Source organism: Trachypithecus francoisi, unplaced genomic scaffold (genome assembly GCF_009764315.1).
Source record: "Trachypithecus francoisi isolate TF-2019V2 unplaced genomic scaffold, Tfra_2.0 Lachesis_group8, whole genome shotgun sequence".
NCBI classification, from domain to species: Eukaryota; Metazoa; Chordata; class Mammalia; order Primates; family Cercopithecidae; genus Trachypithecus; species Trachypithecus francoisi.
This window is the reverse complement of record NW_022681473.1, coordinates 620663-638762: the sequence shown is the minus strand read 5'-3', so window position 1 is coordinate 638762 and position 18100 is coordinate 620663. Positions and strand designations below refer to the sequence as shown.

At 59.5% G+C, this 18100-nt stretch overlaps 2 protein-coding genes and 1 non-coding gene across 4 annotated transcripts; all 3 read right to left on the bottom strand.

The window, feature by feature from the left end:
• Positions 1–1883: 1883 nt before the first annotated feature.
• Positions 1884–7301, bottom strand: PNPLA2 (patatin like phospholipase domain containing 2). Its single transcript, XM_033204071.1, has 10 exons — positions 6972–7301; positions 5047–5279; positions 4890–4955; positions 4291–4500; positions 3538–3598; positions 3281–3442; positions 3010–3142; positions 2714–2836; positions 2364–2627; positions 1884–2322 (listed from the first exon to the last, which is right to left on the bottom strand). Exons 1-10 carry the CDS (start codon positions 7156–7158, stop codon positions 2214–2216), a joined length of 1548 nt encoding a protein of 515 aa, XP_033059962.1. The 5' UTR covers positions 7159–7301; the 3' UTR covers positions 1884–2213.
• Positions 7302–13411: 6110 nt separating this feature from the next.
• RPLP2 (ribosomal protein lateral stalk subunit P2) lies at positions 13412–17209 on the bottom strand. 2 transcript variants are annotated; one of them, XM_033204067.1, is made up of 5 exons: positions 16830–17209; positions 16524–16647; positions 14910–14958; positions 13651–13749; positions 13412–13526 (listed from the first exon to the last, which is right to left on the bottom strand). In XM_033204067.1, exons 2-5 carry the CDS (start codon positions 16644–16646, stop codon positions 13450–13452), a joined length of 348 nt encoding a protein of 115 aa, XP_033059958.1. In that variant the 5' UTR covers position 16647; positions 16830–17209; the 3' UTR covers positions 13412–13449. The 2 variants fall into 2 exon arrangements, with proteins under 2 accessions (XP_033059958.1, XP_033059959.1); XM_033204068.1 differs by having other exon boundaries at positions 13412–13523; positions 16830–17000.
• On the bottom strand, positions 14745–14878 carry LOC117081872. The gene has a single exon (XR_004436346.1). It is a non-coding gene; the product is annotated as a small nucleolar RNA SNORA52 (small nucleolar RNA).
• Positions 17210–18100: the final 891 nt, after the last annotated feature.

Sequence of the window (18100 nt, the reverse complement as noted above, 5' to 3'; positions counted from 1 at the left end):
GCGAGCAGTGGAACAGCGATGTGCCCCGGAGACCCAGGGACCCCCCGGAGCAGGGACAAGGCTGCGGGGGGCGGGCGCAGACACCAGCGTCTGGGAGGGGCCGCTCCTGTCCGTGGGGAGCCTGACTTAAGGCGCCAAAAAGTGTGTGTAGGAAAAAGCCGGGCAGGAAACAGACCAAATACTTTCAGTGGTTATCTCTAGGGGTGGGGAGCCTTTACTTTCTTCTCGATACTTTCCCAGTTTTTAAACAATAAACATGTAGGCCAGGCGCCTGTAATCCCAGCACTTTGGGAAGCCGAGGCAGGGGCGGATCACCTGAGGTCGGGAGTTCCAGACCAGCCTGTCCAACACGGCGAAACCCCATCTCTACTAAAAATACAAAAAATTAGCCAGGTGTGGTGGCGAGCACCTGTAATCCCAGCTACTGGGGAGGCTGAGCCAGGAGAATCACTTGAACTCAGGAGGCAGCGGTTGCAGTGAGCAGAGACTGTGCCCTTGTACTCCAGCCTGGGCGACAAGAACGAAACTCCATCTCAAAACAAAACAATGAACATGTAATGCTAGAAAATGTTTAACTTAGCAGTATTCAGCGTACACGTACGGGTGAACGAGCTGGGGACACAGGGGGGTCCCACCTCCACAGCCCCTCCTGGTTCTCCTTCTGGGGCCCAGCCCTGACTGGGGCTCCCCTTGGGGGAGGACTGGAAGGAGGAGCTACCTGAGGCTGGAATGAAACCCTCCCATGTGGGGAGAAAATTCCACCCAAGACCGAGGAGCCCTCCCCAGCCGGTCTGGCCCCTGCACCCACCTGAAGGGCTGGAATCACTCTCCCGCCCAGCAACCCTGGAGGGGTGCAAGGCCTCTGCTTCTCAAGGAAGGGGCCTGGGATCCAGCCTGCGACCCAGCTGAACCACAAAAGGCTGGGCTTATAGAATGGGACCTTGAAACCAAGGCGGGGGGGGGGGGGTGGCCTCTGGCACAGGTGCACCAGGGACCTGCCTGGCCGGCTCGCCCAGTCCCAGATCCCAGAACCAACCGTTATTGTTGGCAGGGGGCTGCCACCACAGCCACCCCACGCCTTCTGGGAGGAGCAGATGGGGACTGACTGACAGGGCTAAGAGCTCTGGACAGCCAGTCAGGCCTAGGGCTCCACTCCAGCACCCTCAGGCCATGGGGCCCTTTTGGTTACCAAGGAGGACTGGCCTTTTCCCCTCATGGCCTCCCCGTCATGCAGAGGATGCTGTCAGGGAACCACTTCCTCAGCACAAGGCTGAGTCCCCTTCAGCTAGGACCTCACCTGCCTCCATATCCCAGCCCCAACCTGTGTACTGGCTGGGCACAGGAACAAGAAGGTATGTGCACCAGGCCAGAGACACTTGTGAGGGTGGGGGGACAGAGAACTTTGGGCCAAACGCCCAAGTGGAGCAAGCGCCCAGGCTTCCCAGGTCCCCTGTGCTCAGTTTCAGGAACTTCAGCCCTCACAGCTGTCCAAGCCTGAAAGCAGCCACATCCCCGCTGTGTGTGGGGAGGGGCAGGTGACACCTTTTGTAAACATTTTGGTTTTTATTTACCAAGGATCTTGGTCCCAAATATTTCCATTGGCCCTCAGAAGGCTGTGGCCAAGGGTCAGCCAGGAGGCAGAGGGCAAGTTGGGGGGCATGTGGATGGGTCCTAGACAGGGGGGTGGACAGGAATGCAGCAGGATCACATGTGCCTGTAGTGGGGGGTTCCCAGGCCAACCTGGCAGGTTCTAAATGCCAGGTCCAGGAGTGCGATGCTGGGAGACCCGGCCTGCAGCTAGGGAGATGCTAGTCAGTCGAGGCAGGGCCAGACCCTGGCCACCAGGATCTGCAAGCAAGCGGGCAGTCACATACACGCGAAGGGGGCAGAGGCTGGGCTGCAGCATTTATTACATGTGCTTTCGCGAAAATAAATAAATTCACACACAGTTTTCAGCAGGACATGAAAAATGGGGCGGGAAGGGAAGCTGCAAAGTTCTCGGGGGTAAGGGGGCGGGGGAGGTGCTCAGGCAGCACAGGGGAAGGAAGATTAAGGCACAGGTGCGCGGGGCCTCAGAGGCCCAGGGGAGAGGTGTGGAAACCTCCCGACTCAGTGCAGCTGGTGAGTGGCTGGCGAGGGGCCCACGGTAAAGGCCCCTCTTGGCAGCTGTGACTCCTCCCATCTCCTCACTCTGCAGTGGTAAAGGAGGCATCTCAGGCAGAATCCCTGGAGAGGGTTGGGGTCTCAGGCAGCCCCAGGGCCCCGATCACGGGCCGGGCCGCGAGAGCAGGGTCGCTCAGCAAGGGGGCAGGCCCGGCGGGTGCTGCGGGGGCGCGAGGTCGGGTGGGTCCGCGGGGGCGGAGTCGAAAGGGGCGGGGGCGGAGTCGAAAGGGGCGGGGGCGGGGCCGGCGGATGCGCGCATGCGCAGGGCTTCGGGCGGGAAGGCCACGTTGGTGCAGAAGAGGCCGAGCAGCAGCTGGCGCTGGCACTCCTCCCACTTGGCCAGCGCGTCTCCCAGCGACAGGTTGTTGCGCATCCAGCGGGGCAGTGCCTCGCTGTAGGCGGCGCAGGACAGCGGCACGGAGGGCAACGACTGGACGCGGCGCAGCTCCACCTGCTCCTGCAGCCTGCGGGGCAGGGACGTGGCAGGGAGGGCTTCAGCTCCCGGCACTAGCACCGCGGGCCCCGGGTGGACACGCGGTCGGCGGCTCACCTGGAGGACAGGTGCCTGCCCAGCTTCCTCTTGGCACGCATCACCAGGTACTGGCAGATGCTGCCCGTCTGCTCCTTCATCCACCGGATGTCCTCGGGAACGTCGGGCAGCCACTCCAGCAAGCTGGGGACAGGGCAAGCAGCACGTTCAGGGGCTCGCATGCCCACCCGCCGGGCCCTGTCTGTGCCCTGACTCGGTACTGCCCACCCCACCCCACCTTCCCTGGTGACCATCACTCGCGGATGATCCCAAAGTCCGTCCCCAGGGCCCCTCTCCCGACCCCCCGGCCCCCACACCGGATGGTGAAGGACAGAGCGCTCTCCAGCGGCAGCGTGTAGGGCACCATCATTGCAGTGGCCAGACGCACGGGCAGCATGTTGGAGAGGGTGGTCAGCAGGTCCGTGGGCTCCATGCAGGCCTCCAGCAGGGCTGCGGGTAGGCGGGAGGTCAGTGGCCAGTGGAGGCAGAGGAGCCCAGGACCCCCTAGATTTCCCTCCCCAGCTCACCGTCCTCTCTCTATCTTCCCCTCCTGCCTCCCCCCTCCCCTCCAGTCCCCGAGGTGTGCACCCTCATTGAGTCGGACGGGCAGGTGCTCCAGGATGTGATCTTCCCCGGGCAGCTGTGAGTGGTCCTCCACTTGGGCACTCTCCATGGCCTCGTCCTGGTCCTCTGGGCCATGGGGGCGGGCGGGGGGCAACGCCAGCAAGGGGTTGGGCCGGTTTAGGAGGCCTGGGGTGGGAGCCAGAAGGGATTCCCAGTTCATCAGACCCGCAGGGTGCAGCAGAGCCGAGCCCACCCCGCCCTGTCCCGCCCGGTCCACGCACCGTTCCGCTGCAGGAAGCGCAGGCCGTCCCGGTAACCCTGCTTGCACATCTCTCGCAGCACCTGCGGTGAAGAGGGTTAAACGGAGTAGAGAGAGCCAGGGATGCGTGTTCTGCCCCTTGGAGTCCCTGGCGCCCCTGAGAGCCACCTCCCTTCACCACCCACAGCCCCCACCCCCAAAACCTATCCTAGACCCGTCTCTACTAAAAATACAAAAAATTAGCCGGGCATGGTGGCAGGTGCCTGTAGTCTCAGGTACTCGGGAGCCTGAGGCAGGAGAATGGCGTGAACCTGAGAGGCCGAGCTTGCAGTGAGCCGAGATCGCACGACTGCACTCCAGCCTGGATGACAATGCGAGACTCCGTCTCAAAAAAAAAAAAAGTTTGAGGCCAGCCAGGCATGGTGGCAGGCACCTGTAATCCCAGCTACTTGGGAGGTTGAGGCAGGAGAATAGCTTGAACCCAGGAGGCAGAAGTTGTAGTGAGCTGAGATCGCATTACTGCACTCCAGCCTTGGCAACAGAGCGAGACTCCATCTCAAAAAAAAAAAAAAGAGAGAGGCTGGACGGGGAGCCTGGACAGAGGTTGGATGGGCCATCTGCCCCTAGAGAGGCTGCGCACTTTCCCCCAGCCCTCAGAAGAGGCTGTACAGACCCCACCCTACCCTGGGCACTCAGAAGTCAAAGGAGCAGTGTTCTCCCTTGGTGCTCAGTGAGGAGTGGCTGGGAAGGCCACAGTCCCCGGAGCAGAGCTCACCAGGGGCTCGGGTGGGAAGAGGGCCTTGGAGAGGCGGTAGAGGTTGCGAAGGTTGAACTGGATGCTGGTGTTGGTGACCCGCAGCTCGTGGATGTTGGTAGAGCTGTCCTGTGGACAGATGTCACTCTCGCCCGAGAAGGGGGACACTGTGATGGTGTTCTTAAGCTCATAAAGTGGCAGGTTGTCCGAAATGCCACCATCCACATAGCGCTTCCATGGGACACACAGACAGGACTGTACGTGAGGGCCTGCGGCTGCACTGGCCAGCTCCACCCCCCCCACCGCCACCCCACCCGGCCACCAAGGGCCCCGTTCACTGGCTATTTCATTTGGGCATTTTACCCACTGGGCATTGACTGTGGGCCAGCTTGGGCACTGAGCAGATGGCAGATGGGGGAGGGCAAGGACAGAGAAAGGGATGGCGGGGGGCAGGGCAGGAAGTGTGCGTCGCCATGGCTGCTTTTTGAGTAACACAGGGGAAGTGGGGTAACAGGCGGTGGTACGGCAAGGGCCTGAAGGATGGCTCTCGGCGGCCTCCCCCTCTGTCCCTCATCCCACGGCCCAACCCATGGAAGGTGCCCAGGGCTACGGATACTCACCACCCCCTGGAGGGAGGGAGGGATAAGCCCACAGTACACGGGGATGAAACCGCTGCAGACATTGGCCTTCAGGACAGGGACAGAGTGGGAGAGAGTGAGCAGGGTCCTTGAGGTTCACACTGCGCCCGCCCCCAAGCGTGGTTCCACCAGGCCCCACCTGGATGAGCTCGTCCTTGGAGTTGAAGTGGGATATAATGATATTCTCGCCATCCGATACGCGGGTCAGGGAGATGCCTAGGCGCCCACTGGCATGCTCATGGCTATCAGCAGGCAGAACCTTCAGCAGGAAACTGCGGATGATCTTTACCAGGTTGAAGGAGGGGTGCAGGGGGCCCAGGAACCGCTTCCGGGCCTCTTTAGATACCTCAATGAACTTGGCACCAGCCTCACCTGGGGCACAAGGCCAAGGTTAGGGGCCCGTGCCCCTGGGCTTTGCAGCCCACCTTCCTTCATAGCCCCATGTCCAGGGTTCCATGGCATACAGACCCTGGAGGAGGCCCAGTGCATGTGGGGCCTGGCTCATAGTTGGGACTTTGGCCACCTTCCCTGAGATGGCAGACAGCTGAGGCTGGCCAGCTGAGACCAGGACCTGCCCTCTGCCTGGTATTTCCCAACTGTCTGTCCCCATGAGTCACTGGGCCTGGTGTGGCATCTAGCCCAGGAGTGGGGACAAGGCAGACTCAACTCTGACCAGCCTTAGCCTTCACCCACTTGGCCAGATTCAGCAGTTGGGGGATGGGGCAGACCCACAAAGCCCAGCCCGGCCCACAGGTCACAGTTCACAGGCCCGGGCGTGTTGGGCTGGAAGTAGTCAGGACCCAGTTCCTAAGAAGGCACACCTGTGTCCCACTGCAGCCAAGAGGAACCACCCCAAACACTCCTTTTGGGCCCAAGGGTGCTGGCCAGCTTGGGGCTAGTCCCTGGAAGTGGTCAGGAGCGTTGTGGGAAGAGCTGAGGTCCAAGCCCCTCCTCCAGTGCATCACTCTTGTCAGGAGTGGGGCATGTGGAGCCAGGAGCTCCTCAGACAGCACCTGCTGCACTATGGGCTCCAGCTGTGCAAGACCACCCGTGAGAAGGAGTCTTGTTGGGAGCAGGGTGGGGAAGCTACGGGAGAAGTGTCCTTGGCTCGGGCAGCAGGAACCTTGATGTGTCCTGAAGCCAGAAGGCCGACTGAGGCGCTTGTCTGAGGGCCTCCAATAACAGCTCTAGTTATTGGGACCTGGGGGGTTCACTTCTGTGGTCCGGCCTCCTCCCTCCCAGGACAAAGTTCAGAGGAAGAGGGCAGGGGTGAACCCTGGACAAGCTCCTGCTGAGCAGGGTGCCCGTCATTTCGGGTGTCCTCACAGGCTAGGAGCTGGGCAGCAGTTCCCAGGACTCCTGAAGCCGTGTGCTGTAAACGCTGCTCCTTCGTGGCAGCCGAGGCCAGCCCAGCACGCAGAGACCCATCCACTCCTGACCACAGGCACCAGAGCCCAGAAGCACCCTCACCATGAAGTGTGCAAACGCGGTGAGCCTCAGCGGGCAGCCAGGCCACAGGGCACCGTGTGCAAGGAGAGGGCAGAAGAGCCCCTTCGCGTCCAGCCCTGACCTCAGCGGGGCTCCTCCTCCGGGCCCTTGGGAAGGACCAGGTCACGGTTCCCAGACGCCTCTCAGAGGCCACCCCCATGCCAGGCCCTCTGATAGCAGCCTGGAACTGCAGAGGCCCAGGACACTGTGACCGACCGCTGGCACCGGGTGTAATATCCAGGGCCACGGGGTGACTTAGGTCCCTCCTTGGATTCTCACGGTCCCGCCCACGAGTTACTTTCTCTGTCCAATTAAGCAGCTTCTGCTGCACCTGCCCGTCCCCCAACCTTTGCGCCCGAGAGGCGGGCCCCGGGCACCCTCGGAGGAAAACAAACCAGGCTCCGCCCCCGGGCCAGCCACCCGGATTGGATCCTCGCCAGGTTCCCCAGGCGCGGACAGGAGCCCTCCCCACGGTACCCACCGGCTCGCCGCGGGGCCCCTCCGCTCACCGAGACCATCCCCCGGCCCCGCGCGGCCTTCCCGCCAGCCCCGCCTGCCGCCCCCGGCCCCGCTCACCCAGGCAGACCCCGGTGACCAGAGCCGTGGCCGTGAGAGCCCCGGCCGAGGCGCCATAGATGTGCGTGGCGTTGGCCACCAGGAAGGGCGCGTGCTCGCGGAGGCAGGAGGCCACGCCGACGTAGTAGACGCCGAGGAAGCCGCAGCCCGCGAACGAGATGTTCCACGTCTTCTCCCGGGGAAACATCGCGGCCGCGGCCGCCGGGCTCCGGGCTCCGCGGGCGGCCGGGCCTCTCTGCGCCGCTTGCTCGCCGCTCGCTGGCTGGAGCCGGGGACCGGGCGGGTCCAGCTGCGGCTCTAGCTCGGGGTCTCCGCTGGCGGAGGCGAAGAAGCTACGCGGGCGGCGCGGAGGCGGCGCTTTTAAGTGTGAACTCACCGAGGGGGCGGGGCCGGCACACGAAGACCAATCGGGGCGCGCGGGGAACGGCCGTGCCTTCGGGCCACGCCCCCGTCCCTGACCCGCCCCCCCGCGCTGGAGCCCCGCCCTCCGCTGCCGCCCAGCGAAGCCTCCCGCCCTCCCTCCGCCCCTGCTGGGCACGGATCGGGGCACTCGCCTACGGGAGCGGGGTGGGCCGGCCGCAGGCCCCCAAGCCTGGGGGCTGGAAGCCTCACACAGACCTGGGTACCCGCGAGAGGGGGCTCTGGTTTCAGGGCAGCCGCCGGCCCTCCCCACCGGGTCCGCCTCCCACACCCACCAGGGACAGAGATGCTGGTCACCGGCAGAGACTCACCAGCAGCACCCCAGACCTGAAAGCCGCACAGGCCTCGGGAGCCCCGGGACCCACTGGCTCACCCACAGACGGACCCATAAACATCCAAGGCCGGATGCCAGTCCCGCAAACCCTTTGTGGGGGACCCCAGCTCCACAGACCCACGCGCCCTGACGTGGGGCCTCAGCCTTGCCCCGCGCCCGCGACCCCTCCCGACCTTGGCCTCTTACCTGGGTCTGTACCTGGGTCCCGCCCTGCCTGTTCAGGCTTTGGGGCTGTCTGCGTCTGACTGGGGCCGCCCCGCCCCCCGATAATTGCCCCAAAGGTGGAGCAATCTTGGGTGATGTCACCCTTCCGTCCCTTTTCCGCATTTTTCTCCTTGTCAGTGGAGCAAACCGGGCTTGGTGTGGATCCAGGATCCGTCCCTGAACCTCACCCCACCCCCAAACGAGAGGTTCTCTTAGGTTGGGGTGGGAGGCAATGAGATTCTGTCTCCCCAGGAACACTGGCTCTCCAGGCTGAGGTCATCTCTGGCCCTAGCTGTTCTCAGGGCTGCAGAGGGTCTGGGACGGAGCTTGGGGCTGCCCCCAGCCCAAGCTGAGTTAGAGAAGCCAGAGCAGGGCCTTCCCAGAATGGGGCGATCTAGGGGGCTGCTGCCCAGTCCTCAGCCTCCATGCTCCCAGCCATCCCAGAGAGCAGTGGAAAGTCAACCCTGCCCCAGCCCTACTGGGGGCCGGTAGGCATCTACATAGGCTGAAAATGAGAGGAAGCCAGGCATGGAGGCTCACATGTGTAATCCCAGAACTTGGGGAGGCCGCGACGGGCGGATTAAGGAAAGTCGGGAGTTTGAGACCGCCCTGGCTGGTGAAACCCTGTCTCTACTAAAAATACAAAAATTAGCCGGTCAGGGTGGCATACACCTGTAATCCAAGCCACTTGGGAGGCTGAGGTGGGAGAATCACCTGAACCCGGGAGGTGGAGGTTGCAGTGAGCTGAGATTGCACCACTGCACTCCAGCCTGGGCTACAGAGCCAGGTTCTGTCCCCCCAAAAAAAAAAGAATAAAAAGAGGCTGGGCACGGCAGTGGCCCACGCATGTAATCCCAACACTTTGGAAGGCCAAGGCGGGCAGATCACCTGAGGTCAGGAGTTCAAGACCAGCCAGGCCAACATGGCGAAACCCCCTCTGTACTGAAAATACAAAAATTAGCCAGTCGCAATAGCACACGCCTGTAGTCCTAGCTACTCAGGAGGCTAAGGCAGGAGAATCGCTTGAACCTGGGAGGCAGAGGTTGCAGTGAGCTGAGATGGTGCCACTGCACTCCAGCCTGGCCAGGTAACAGAACATGACTTCTCAAAAAAAAAAAAAAAAAAAAAAAAAAAAACGCCGGGCACGGTGGCTCATGCCTGTAATCCCAGCACTTTGGGAGGCCGAGCTGGGCAGATTACAAGGTCAGGAGATGGAGACCATCCCGGCTAACATGTTGAAACCCCATCTCTACTAAAAAAATACAAAAAATTAGTTGGACATGGTGGCAGACACCTGTAGTCCCAGCTACTCGGGAGGTTGAGGCAGGAGAATGGCGTGAACCCGGGAGGCGGAGCTTACAGTGAGCCCAGATCGTGCCACTGCACTCCAACCCACTCCATCTCAGGAAAAAAAAAAAAAAAAAATTGAAAAATGAGTGAGAGGAGGTCTTGTGGGGCACCTCAGGGGTTCTGGAGTGCTCCCCTGTGGGAAGCGAGGATAAGTTGGACTTTGAAGGGTAAATGAGCAGACAGGGCTGTAGGCCCTCCAGGCATCCGACCAGGACAGGCGAAGATTGTGGGGGAGTGAGGGGGAGAGAGTAACTGAGCCCCAGCGGTGGGAGAGGGTCAAGCAGGGAGGACGTGACCATACTTGACTTGAAGAGACTCCTAGGCTGGGCCCAGTGGCTCACACCTATAATCCCAGCACTCTGGGAGGCTGAGGTGGGGTGATTGCTTGAGTCCAGGAGTTTGAGACCAGCCTAGGCAACATAGCTTGATTCCATCCCTACAAAAAAAATTTAAAAATAGGCTGGGCACAGTGGCTCACGCCTGTAATCCCAGCACTTTGGGAGGCTGAGGTGAGTGGCTCACGAGGTCAGGAGATCAAGACCATCCTGGCTAACATGGTAAAACCCAGTCCCTACTAAAAATACAAAAAAAAAAAAAAATTAGCCGAAAAAAAAATTAGCCGGGCATGGTGGTGGGCGCCTGTAGTCCTAGTTACTCAGGAGGCTGAGACAGGAGAGTGGTGTGAACCCGGGAGGCGGAGCTTGCAGTGAGCGCAGATCGCGACACTGCACTCCAGCCTGGGCGACAGAGCGAGACAACATCATAAATAAATAAATAAATAAATAAATAAATAAAAATGCCAGGAGCGGTGGCTCATGCCTGTAATCCCAGTAATCTGGGAGACCGAGGCGGGCAGATCACAAGGTCAGGAGATTGAGACCATCCTGGCTAATACGGTGAAACCCCGTCTCTACTAAAAATACAAAAAATTAGCCAGGCGTGGTGGTGGGCGCCTGTAGTTCCAGGTACTCAGGAGGCTGAGGCAGGAGAATGGTGTGAACCCAGGAGGTGGAACTTACAGTGAGCCGAGATCCAGCCACTGCACTCCAGCCTGGGCGACGGAGCGAGTCTCCATCTCAAAAAAACAAACAAATAAATAATAAAAAATAATAAAGGCCAAGCGCAGTGGCTCACGCCTGTAATCCCGGCACTTTGGGAGGCTGAGGCGGGTGGATCACGAGGTCAGGAGATCGAGACCATCCTGGCTAACACAGTGAAACCCCGTCTCTACCAAAAATACAAAAAATTAGCCAGGCGTAGGGGCGGGCGCCTGTAGTCCCAGCTACTCGGGAGGCTGAGGCAGGAGAATGGCGTGAATCCGGGAGACGGAGCTTGCAGTGAGCCGAGATCACACCACTGCACTCCAGCCTGGGCGACAGAGTGAGACTCCATCTCAAAAAAAAAATATATATATATATATATATATGTATGTAAAATAATAAAATAAAAAATACATAAATAAACAAAAACTAAGCCAGGTGTAGTGTGCCCACCTATAGTCTCAGTGACTCAGGAGACTGAGGTTGGAGGATCGACTGAGTCTGACCTGGCTGGGGGTGAACCATGATTGCGCCACTGCATGTCAGCCTGAGTGAGAGTGAGACCCTGTCTCAAAAACCAAACAAGACTCTCCGGCGCACGTGGGGCCTCTTCCAAATCTTCGGATGGAGGTACACTGTGGCAAATGCACTGTGGGACTGGGGAGGGAGGGCCAGGGTATGGAGGGCGGAGCCAGGTGTCAGGAGCCCCCTGTGACCGGATTCTGGCGATGCTGCTGGAGCCAGCAGGGTTCAGGGTATGGTGAAGTAGGGATGGAAGTCCAGGGGCTCGTCAGGACAACCACTGACAGGGACGCCAGGGACTTAGGGTCCTTCCCTCTCCAAGGAGAGGCCGGGAAAGGCCAGGGTTCAGCCTTAGCCCCATTTGAGGGACTGTCGCCTTGATGGGTGGTGCTGCCCCAGTGCAGGAAGACCTCTGCTCCCATTTCCACAACTGGGTCAGGCTGTTTTGGGTACATAATCTCCAGGCCCCTGGGAGGCTCAGGAGCCAGGAACTGGGCAGTCCTTCCCAGAATCCTGGCAGGGTCTGGGAGCACCCCGCCATTAGGACAAGCTCCAAGGGGCAGCTCAATGAGAAACCCCAGGCAGTGTGACATCCCCCGCTCATGGTGACCTCCGGGTGAAACAGGACCCCTCCCTTCGGGATCCAAGGCTGGAATTGCCAGGTCTGCACTCTGAAGCCTAGGTTCACTCCTGCTGTGGGCCCCTTCCCCGAGCCTGGGCCATCCCCAGCACCAGCCTCACCCCTGCCCTGTTGTGGTGAGCACTGCTCCCTAAGTCTGGGCCATCCACAGCCCCAGCCTCACCCTTGCCCCATTGTAGGGAGCACTGCTCCCTGCACTCCTTAGCTGTACCTTGCTAGGGTCATTTCTCTTTGCTTTCTCCTCCATCTGCTGCCCCACCCCTACTACCCAGGTTCCAGCCTCCTCCACTGCTCACCTGGCTTTACTCCCACCCTAGTCTCTGCTTTTACGGGCATCCAAAAAGGCCTTTTAAAAAATATTATTAAGGCCGGGCACGGTGGCTCACACCTGTAATCCCAGCACTTTGGAGGCCGAAGCGGGTGGGTTGCCTGAGCCGAGAGTTTGAGACCAGCCTGCCCAACGTGGTGAAACCCCATCTCTACAAAAAGATACAAAAAATTAGCCGGGACTGGTGGCAGGCACCTGTAATCACAGCTACTCAGGAGGCTGAGGCAGGAGAATCACTTGAACCAGAGAGGCAGAGGTTGCAGTGAGCCAAGATCATGCCACTGCACTCAGTCTGGGTAACAAGAGCAAAAGTCCATCTCAAAAAGAAGAAAAAAAACAAAATAAATAAAAATCACCTTGGATCCCTCTCCATCTCAGTACCTTCTGTGGCTCCCCGGCTCCCCTGACAACCCACATTGCTTCCCCTCCAGGGACTCTGCCTTACTACAGGTCTTGGCTCCCCATCTGAGGGAGGCCTCCCCAAGTCACCCCAACTGTCTTCTGTGCTACACCGTTTATCCTCCCAGAACTAAGGTGGTCACAGAACAGGTGCTCCCTACACCAAAGCCAGTTGGTGGGTTGCTGACCCTAAGCCCAGGGAGCGACAGACCATCTTCTGGGTGCCTACATTGGCAGGCAAAGACCATGAGGCCCGGGAGACAGCGTACGGAGTAGGGCCAGGAGGGCAGAGAGGCTGGGAGGGGTGGGTGATGGCCTGTCCTTAGCCCCATATTCCAGGCCAGAGCCTGTCAGGGGAGGGCAGGCCCACCCGCAAAGGACCTAGTTCAGTGAACACATGGCCCTGTGGTCACTGCCCACAAGCCCTGGGCACATCTGCCCAGTAAGGCAGGGGTTGTCTGTGAACGGCAGAAAAACAAGCCTGAGGAGTGATTGCCCAAGTTGCTCAGGGTATTATGGCGGAGCCATGACCCCTGCAGGGAAACCCAGGAGCGTACACCACCCCCAAGCTGGACTCACTTCCTGCATCCACTTGTAAAGCCCAGGGGCTACCAATCCTGTCCTTGCAAGGCCAGGCACCAAGCCACCCCAAAGACAGAGCCCCGATTACACAAACTCCATTTCAAATCAGGTTCTCTGCTGTTCTTTTTAGAGGCAGGATTTCTGTCGCTCAGGCTGGAGCGCAGTGGCACTATCATGGCCCACTGTTAACTTCAACCTCCTGGGCAAGTCATCTTTCCATCTCAACTTCTCATAGCTGGGACTACAGGTGCACACCACGCCTGGAGAGTTTGTTTTTTAGAGATGGGATCTTGCTATTTGCCCAGGCTGGTCTCAAACTCCTGGCCTCAAGTGATCGTCCCTCCTCAGCCTCCCAAAGTGCAGGGATCATGGGCACGAACTACTGTGCCCAACCCGTTCACATTTTGCTGGGGTCTACTCAGGAGCTAGGATACCACTTACGGCCCACAGGAAGGGGCCCCAGGCAGCTGTGATGCCCAGAATCCCCTCCTCATGCTCATTTTGCACCAGAAACCCTTCCCCAACACCATGTTGTCCACACTCCAGCCCCAAACCTGCCCTCTTTGATGCGAACCTGGGCAGAGGCTACCGTCTGACAAAGTGCTCATGGAATACTTGAGATCTGTGTAAAAAGGCTTTATTTGCAGGAGAGCAGGAATTTAATCAAAGAGGCCAAATCCCATGTCATCGTCTGACTCTTCAGACTCCTCCTTCTTCTCATCTTTCTTCTCCTCTGCTGTGGAAAAAAGGAGAGGCATGGTGAGCACTGCCCAAGTGCCAGGCCAGTCCCCCCATGGAGACTCCACTGCAGCAACAGTCTGAGCCCCAGCCCCTTGCCCACTCACCAGGCCACCACTTACCTGCAGCAGGTGCGGAACCAGCAGCAGGCGCTGCAGAGCCTGGGGCAGCGGAGACGGCCACAGCCCCACCGGCAGGTACACTGGCAAGCTTGCCGATACCTACGGAAAGCAGAGAGGTGAGACCAGAGCAGCTGCCCAGTCTGGGAGGCTGTTCCACAGGGAAGTCAGATGGCCCCAGGGATAGCACAGAGCACCCAACATATATGGACCCACCATACGCCAGTGTCTCCCGTTCTTCTGGAACACTCCCTCCCCCAGCCACTCCTCAACAGGGACTTTTCCTCTCCAGAAACTTGCCTTCTAGGAATTAGGCCCACACTGCCTGCCTGCCCACTTTCCCCACCTCCACCCTCAGATATCCGTTGGACAACCATGGTTTTTTGTTTTTTTTTTTTGAGACGGAGTCTTGCTCTGTTGCCCAGGCTGGAGTTCAGTGGTGCAATCTTGGCTCACTGCAAGCTCCACCTCCCAGGTTCACACCATTCTCCTGCCTCAGCCTACCAAGTAGCTGGGACTACAGGCACCCACCACCACGCCCAGCTAATTTTTCATCTCTTTAGTAGAGATGGGGTTTCACCGTGTTAGCCAAGATGGCCTCGATCTCCTGACCTTGTGATCCGCCCACCTCGGCCTCCCAAAGTGGTGGGATTATAGGCGTGAGCCACTGTGCTCAGCCTGGACAATGAGCATGCTGCTCTAATGTCCACATCTCTGGCCACAGCCATGAGCTCATGGCTTGGCCCGTTGGCTGAGCCGGCCCTGTCCTGGTCACATGCATGGAAGACAGGAACAGCTGCCCCATCAGCTCAACTTCCAAACAACTCCCATCAGCTCAGCTGACGCCAACAAAAAACCATGTGCCCAACAAAGAGGCAAGGAGCCTGTGACCATCCCTGGCACCCGCAGTCCCTGCCCCCAGCTCCTTCACAGAAAGCATGCGGTAAGAACTGCTGACATGAACTCAGTTCTCCACACACCGAGCTTCAGAGAAATTCTGGGGAACGGCCTCAGGGCTAGGGGCAGCCAGGCTTCAGAGGCAGGACCACCTGAATGTCCAATGGGAACACAGGGTGCCCCTGCTGCCCTGCTCCTGGGAGTGTCTAGAAGCACCCAGGACACGAGCCCACTGGAGCCCTGCCGACTCCTCGGGTGAGGCTTCTAGAGTGCTCTGGTCCACAAGCGAAACCTGGCAGGCCACAGACGGACCGGCAGGGATTAGGATGGACCATGAAAACAAAAGCCCCTCCACATCAACTCACCCTGGGCAATGACGTCTTCAATGTTTTTTCCATTCAGCTCACTAATAACCTGGAGCAGACAATCACACAGCTGTTACCAGGGAAGTGCAAGTGTATCCCTGGCCCTATCCCTTCCAGAATCACAGCAGGACTGGGTCCCCCACATAAGAATACGCCCTGAAGTTTCTAGACCTGCACTGCCCAAAGGGAGCCACCACCCTCACTTGGTAAGTGATATAAAAATAAATAGACACTAGGTTTCTTTTTTTTTTTTTTGAGGCAGAGTCTCGCTCTGTCACCCAGGCTGGAGTGCAGTGGCCGGATCTCAGCTCACTGCAAGCTCCGCCTCCCGGGTTTACGCCATTCTCCTGCCTCAGCCTCCGGAGTAGCTGGGACTACAGGCGCCCGCCACCTCGCCCGGCTAGTTTTTGTATTTTTAGTAGAGACGGGGTTTCACCGTGTTAGCCAGGATGGTCTCGATCTCCTGACCTCGTGATCCGCCCGTCTCGGCCTCCCAAAGTGCTGGGATTACAGGCTTGAGCCACCACGCCCGGCCAACACTAGGTTTCTTAGACTCAGGACTGAGAAGGGAACACACGGTGTCTCACCGCTTATGTTGACTACTCACAGGTATCTTCAACACGGGCAAAATAAGCTGTCAATGAAACTGCCTCTGACTTCAGGCTGGAGTGCAGTGGTGGGATCTCACTGCAGCCTTGACCTCCTGGGCTCAAGCGACTCTCTCACCTCAGTCTGGGACAACAGGTGTGAGCAACCACACCCGGCTGATTTTTTTATTGTATTTCAGAGACAGGGCTTGGCTCTGTGGGACTGCAGTGGCACAATCACTACTCCATGCAGCCTTGACTTCCCAAGCTCAAATGATCCTCCCACCTCAGCCTCCTGAGTAATGAGACTACAGACGTTCACCACTGCCTACAATTTTTTTTTTTTTTTTTTTTTTAACTTTTTCTGGAGACCAGATCTTACGATGTTTTCCAGGCTAGTCTTGAACTCCGAGGCTCCAACAATCCACCCGCCCTGGCCTCCCGAAGTGCTGGGTGAGCCACTCGCCAGGACTGCCTTTTTTGTTTGTTTTTTAAGGCATCTTATGCATCTCATTTGTATTAAACTTCCAACGCTCATTATTCACGACTTTGCCTCGTACCCCTCCGGCTTACTTTTTATTTCTTCCTTTTGAGACAGGGTCTCGTTCTGTCACCCAGTCTGCAGTACAGTGGCACGATCTTGGCTCAGTGCAACCTCCATCTCCCGGGTTCAAGCGATTCTCCTGCCTCAGCCTCCCAAGTAGCAGGGACTACAGGCACCCACCACCACGCCTGGCTAATTTTTGTATTTTTAGTAGAGATGGGGCTTCGACATGTTTGCCAGGCTGGTTTCGAACTCCCGACCTCAGGTGAGCCGCTCGCCTCGTCCTCCCAAAGTACTGGGACTACAGGCGTGAACCACTGCACCTGGCCCCCACCCTGCTTACTTCTCTACCCGAGAAATCGCCAACTGGACTGAAACAAGCCTCTCCCCAAACCCTCCAGCATGTGGCCGGATCAGGCAGAAAAACCGCCTGTATGGAACACTGGGGCTCTACGGCGGCTGCGGGGCAAGGGCGGCAGCTACCTTGTTGAGTCTGTCGTCGTCCGCCTCGATGCCCACGCTGTCCAAGATCTTCTTGATGTCCTTGGCGCTGGGGGAGGAGTTACCCCCGAGGGCAGCCAGCAGGTAGGAGGCGACGTAGCGCATCCTGAGGCGGGCGGAGAGGACGCGACGGCGGAGTTACCCCGGTGGCCTCCGGCCTGCCCACCCCGGGGCCGACGGACGAGGCCGCGTGAGGCTCGACCAGCAGGCCTCCGTCCCGGAAAGACCCTGCCGCCCACCTCGCACCCCCGCGGACCCCGCGTCCCCAGCCCGCGTCACCACACTCACGCGGCGGCGTCTACGGCGGCGGCGGAGAGCCCTCACGCGTGCGACCTCGGCAGTGTCAGGGAGGAAAAGGAAGGCGCCGACGCAAGGGGCGGGGGTAAACCGCTACCCAGAAGCCTCCGGGACCCGAGCGGGGCGCCGCATGAGGCGCCTCAGAATGGCGTCACGAGGCGCTCAGCCAATGACGACGGAGGAGAAGCCATTGACACTTGCCCCCACCGCCCCCTTTGGTAGTTTCCGCGGCACAGGCGAAGGGCAGTAGTTCCGGAAGTGGCTGCTCTTATAGCATGGGGCGAAGGTCCCCCGAAACTCGTGGTGGCGACGGACGAAGCGAGCCCAAAGAGACTGCATCTGCCTTTGGTACCTAGCGCCCCCAGCATGCCACGCAGCGCCTACAGCTCCCAGCATGCAGCGCGGCTGCCACGCCCGGGACGCAATCTTTGCCCGCGAACTCCAAGTCTCATGGTGCACCGCTTCCGGAAGTGGCCTGCGCCGCCGGCCTACGCGGAACGGCACGTGGGCCCGAGCGGAGGCTGCTCGCGGTAGGCTCGCCCTGACTCTTTGGTGGTTCCCTGGCCGCGGCGACCGCAGGCCCCATGTCCAGCCGGGCTCAGTGAGGTGAGCCAGCCGCCTCGGACTTAGCGACTGCAGCCCTACCTGGGAGGCCACCCCCGTCCTGCGGGGCCAGGGCGTCCTGCCAGAGGACGAGCGCGAGCCTTAGAGGGCCGGACAATGACGTGAGGCAGCGTCGCCCACTCACCCCTGGGAGGAGTGAGATCCGAGCGGTCAGCCCCTGCGCTGGCCGCTCCGGCCCAGAACTGACCTTGGTGTCCATGTGGACATAGCACATCAGGGGACCCTGCCACATTCTCGGGTCCTGGGAGGGAACAGGGTTGGCCCTGCCTCTTAAGGACTTCAGTTCTTGTGCGAGGACGCAGGAGGTGAATAAGGAGGCGATGCGAGGGATAGGGACAGAGCGCGAGTTGGTCTGGGCAGCCTGAGAAAGTCTGAGATGAGAGATAAGGAGCCAACCCTGCCAATATCCGGGGCTAGCACCAGGAACAGGGGTCAGATGCAGGTATCTAAGGTGCTAGCAGGCAGCGCCTGCTCCTGTGGGGCTCAAACAACAGTGCAAACCCTGGGATGTGTATACATCAAGCACTGGAACTCGACTTCACGGTCGCCTTCTGTGTCCTCGGTGTCATTACCTCCATTTTATAGATGAGGCAGTTGGGTACAGAAAGGTTTTTTTGCGGCCGGGCGCGGTGGCTCAA

Bases quoted from the DNA above. Each gene is read 5' to 3' on its own strand.
- PNPLA2 (XM_033204071.1), bottom strand. From the start codon at position 7,158: ATGTTTCCCCGGGAGAAGACGTGGAACATCTCGTTCGCGGGCTGCGGC. The intron at 4,501-4,889 runs GTGAGTATCCGT...GTCCCATGGAAG, and splicing joins CTCCCTCCCTCCAGGGGGTG to CGCTATGTGGATGGTGGCAT. The intron at 3,599-4,290 runs GTGAGCTCTGCT...TCTTCACCGCAG, and splicing joins TCTTCCCACCCGAGCCCCTG to GTGCTGCGAGAGATGTGCAA.
- RPLP2 (XM_033204067.1), bottom strand. From the start codon at position 16,646: ATGCGCTACGTCGCCTCCTACCTGCTGGCTGCCCTCGGGGGTAACTCC. The intron at 14,959-16,523 runs GTAGCTGCCGCC...TGTCTGCTCCAG, and splicing joins ACGACGACAGACTCAACAAG to GTTATTAGTGAGCTGAATGG. The intron at 13,527-13,650 runs GTAAGTGGTGGC...TTTTTTCCACAG, and splicing joins TGGTTCCGCACCTGCTGCAG to CAGAGGAGAAGAAAGATGAG.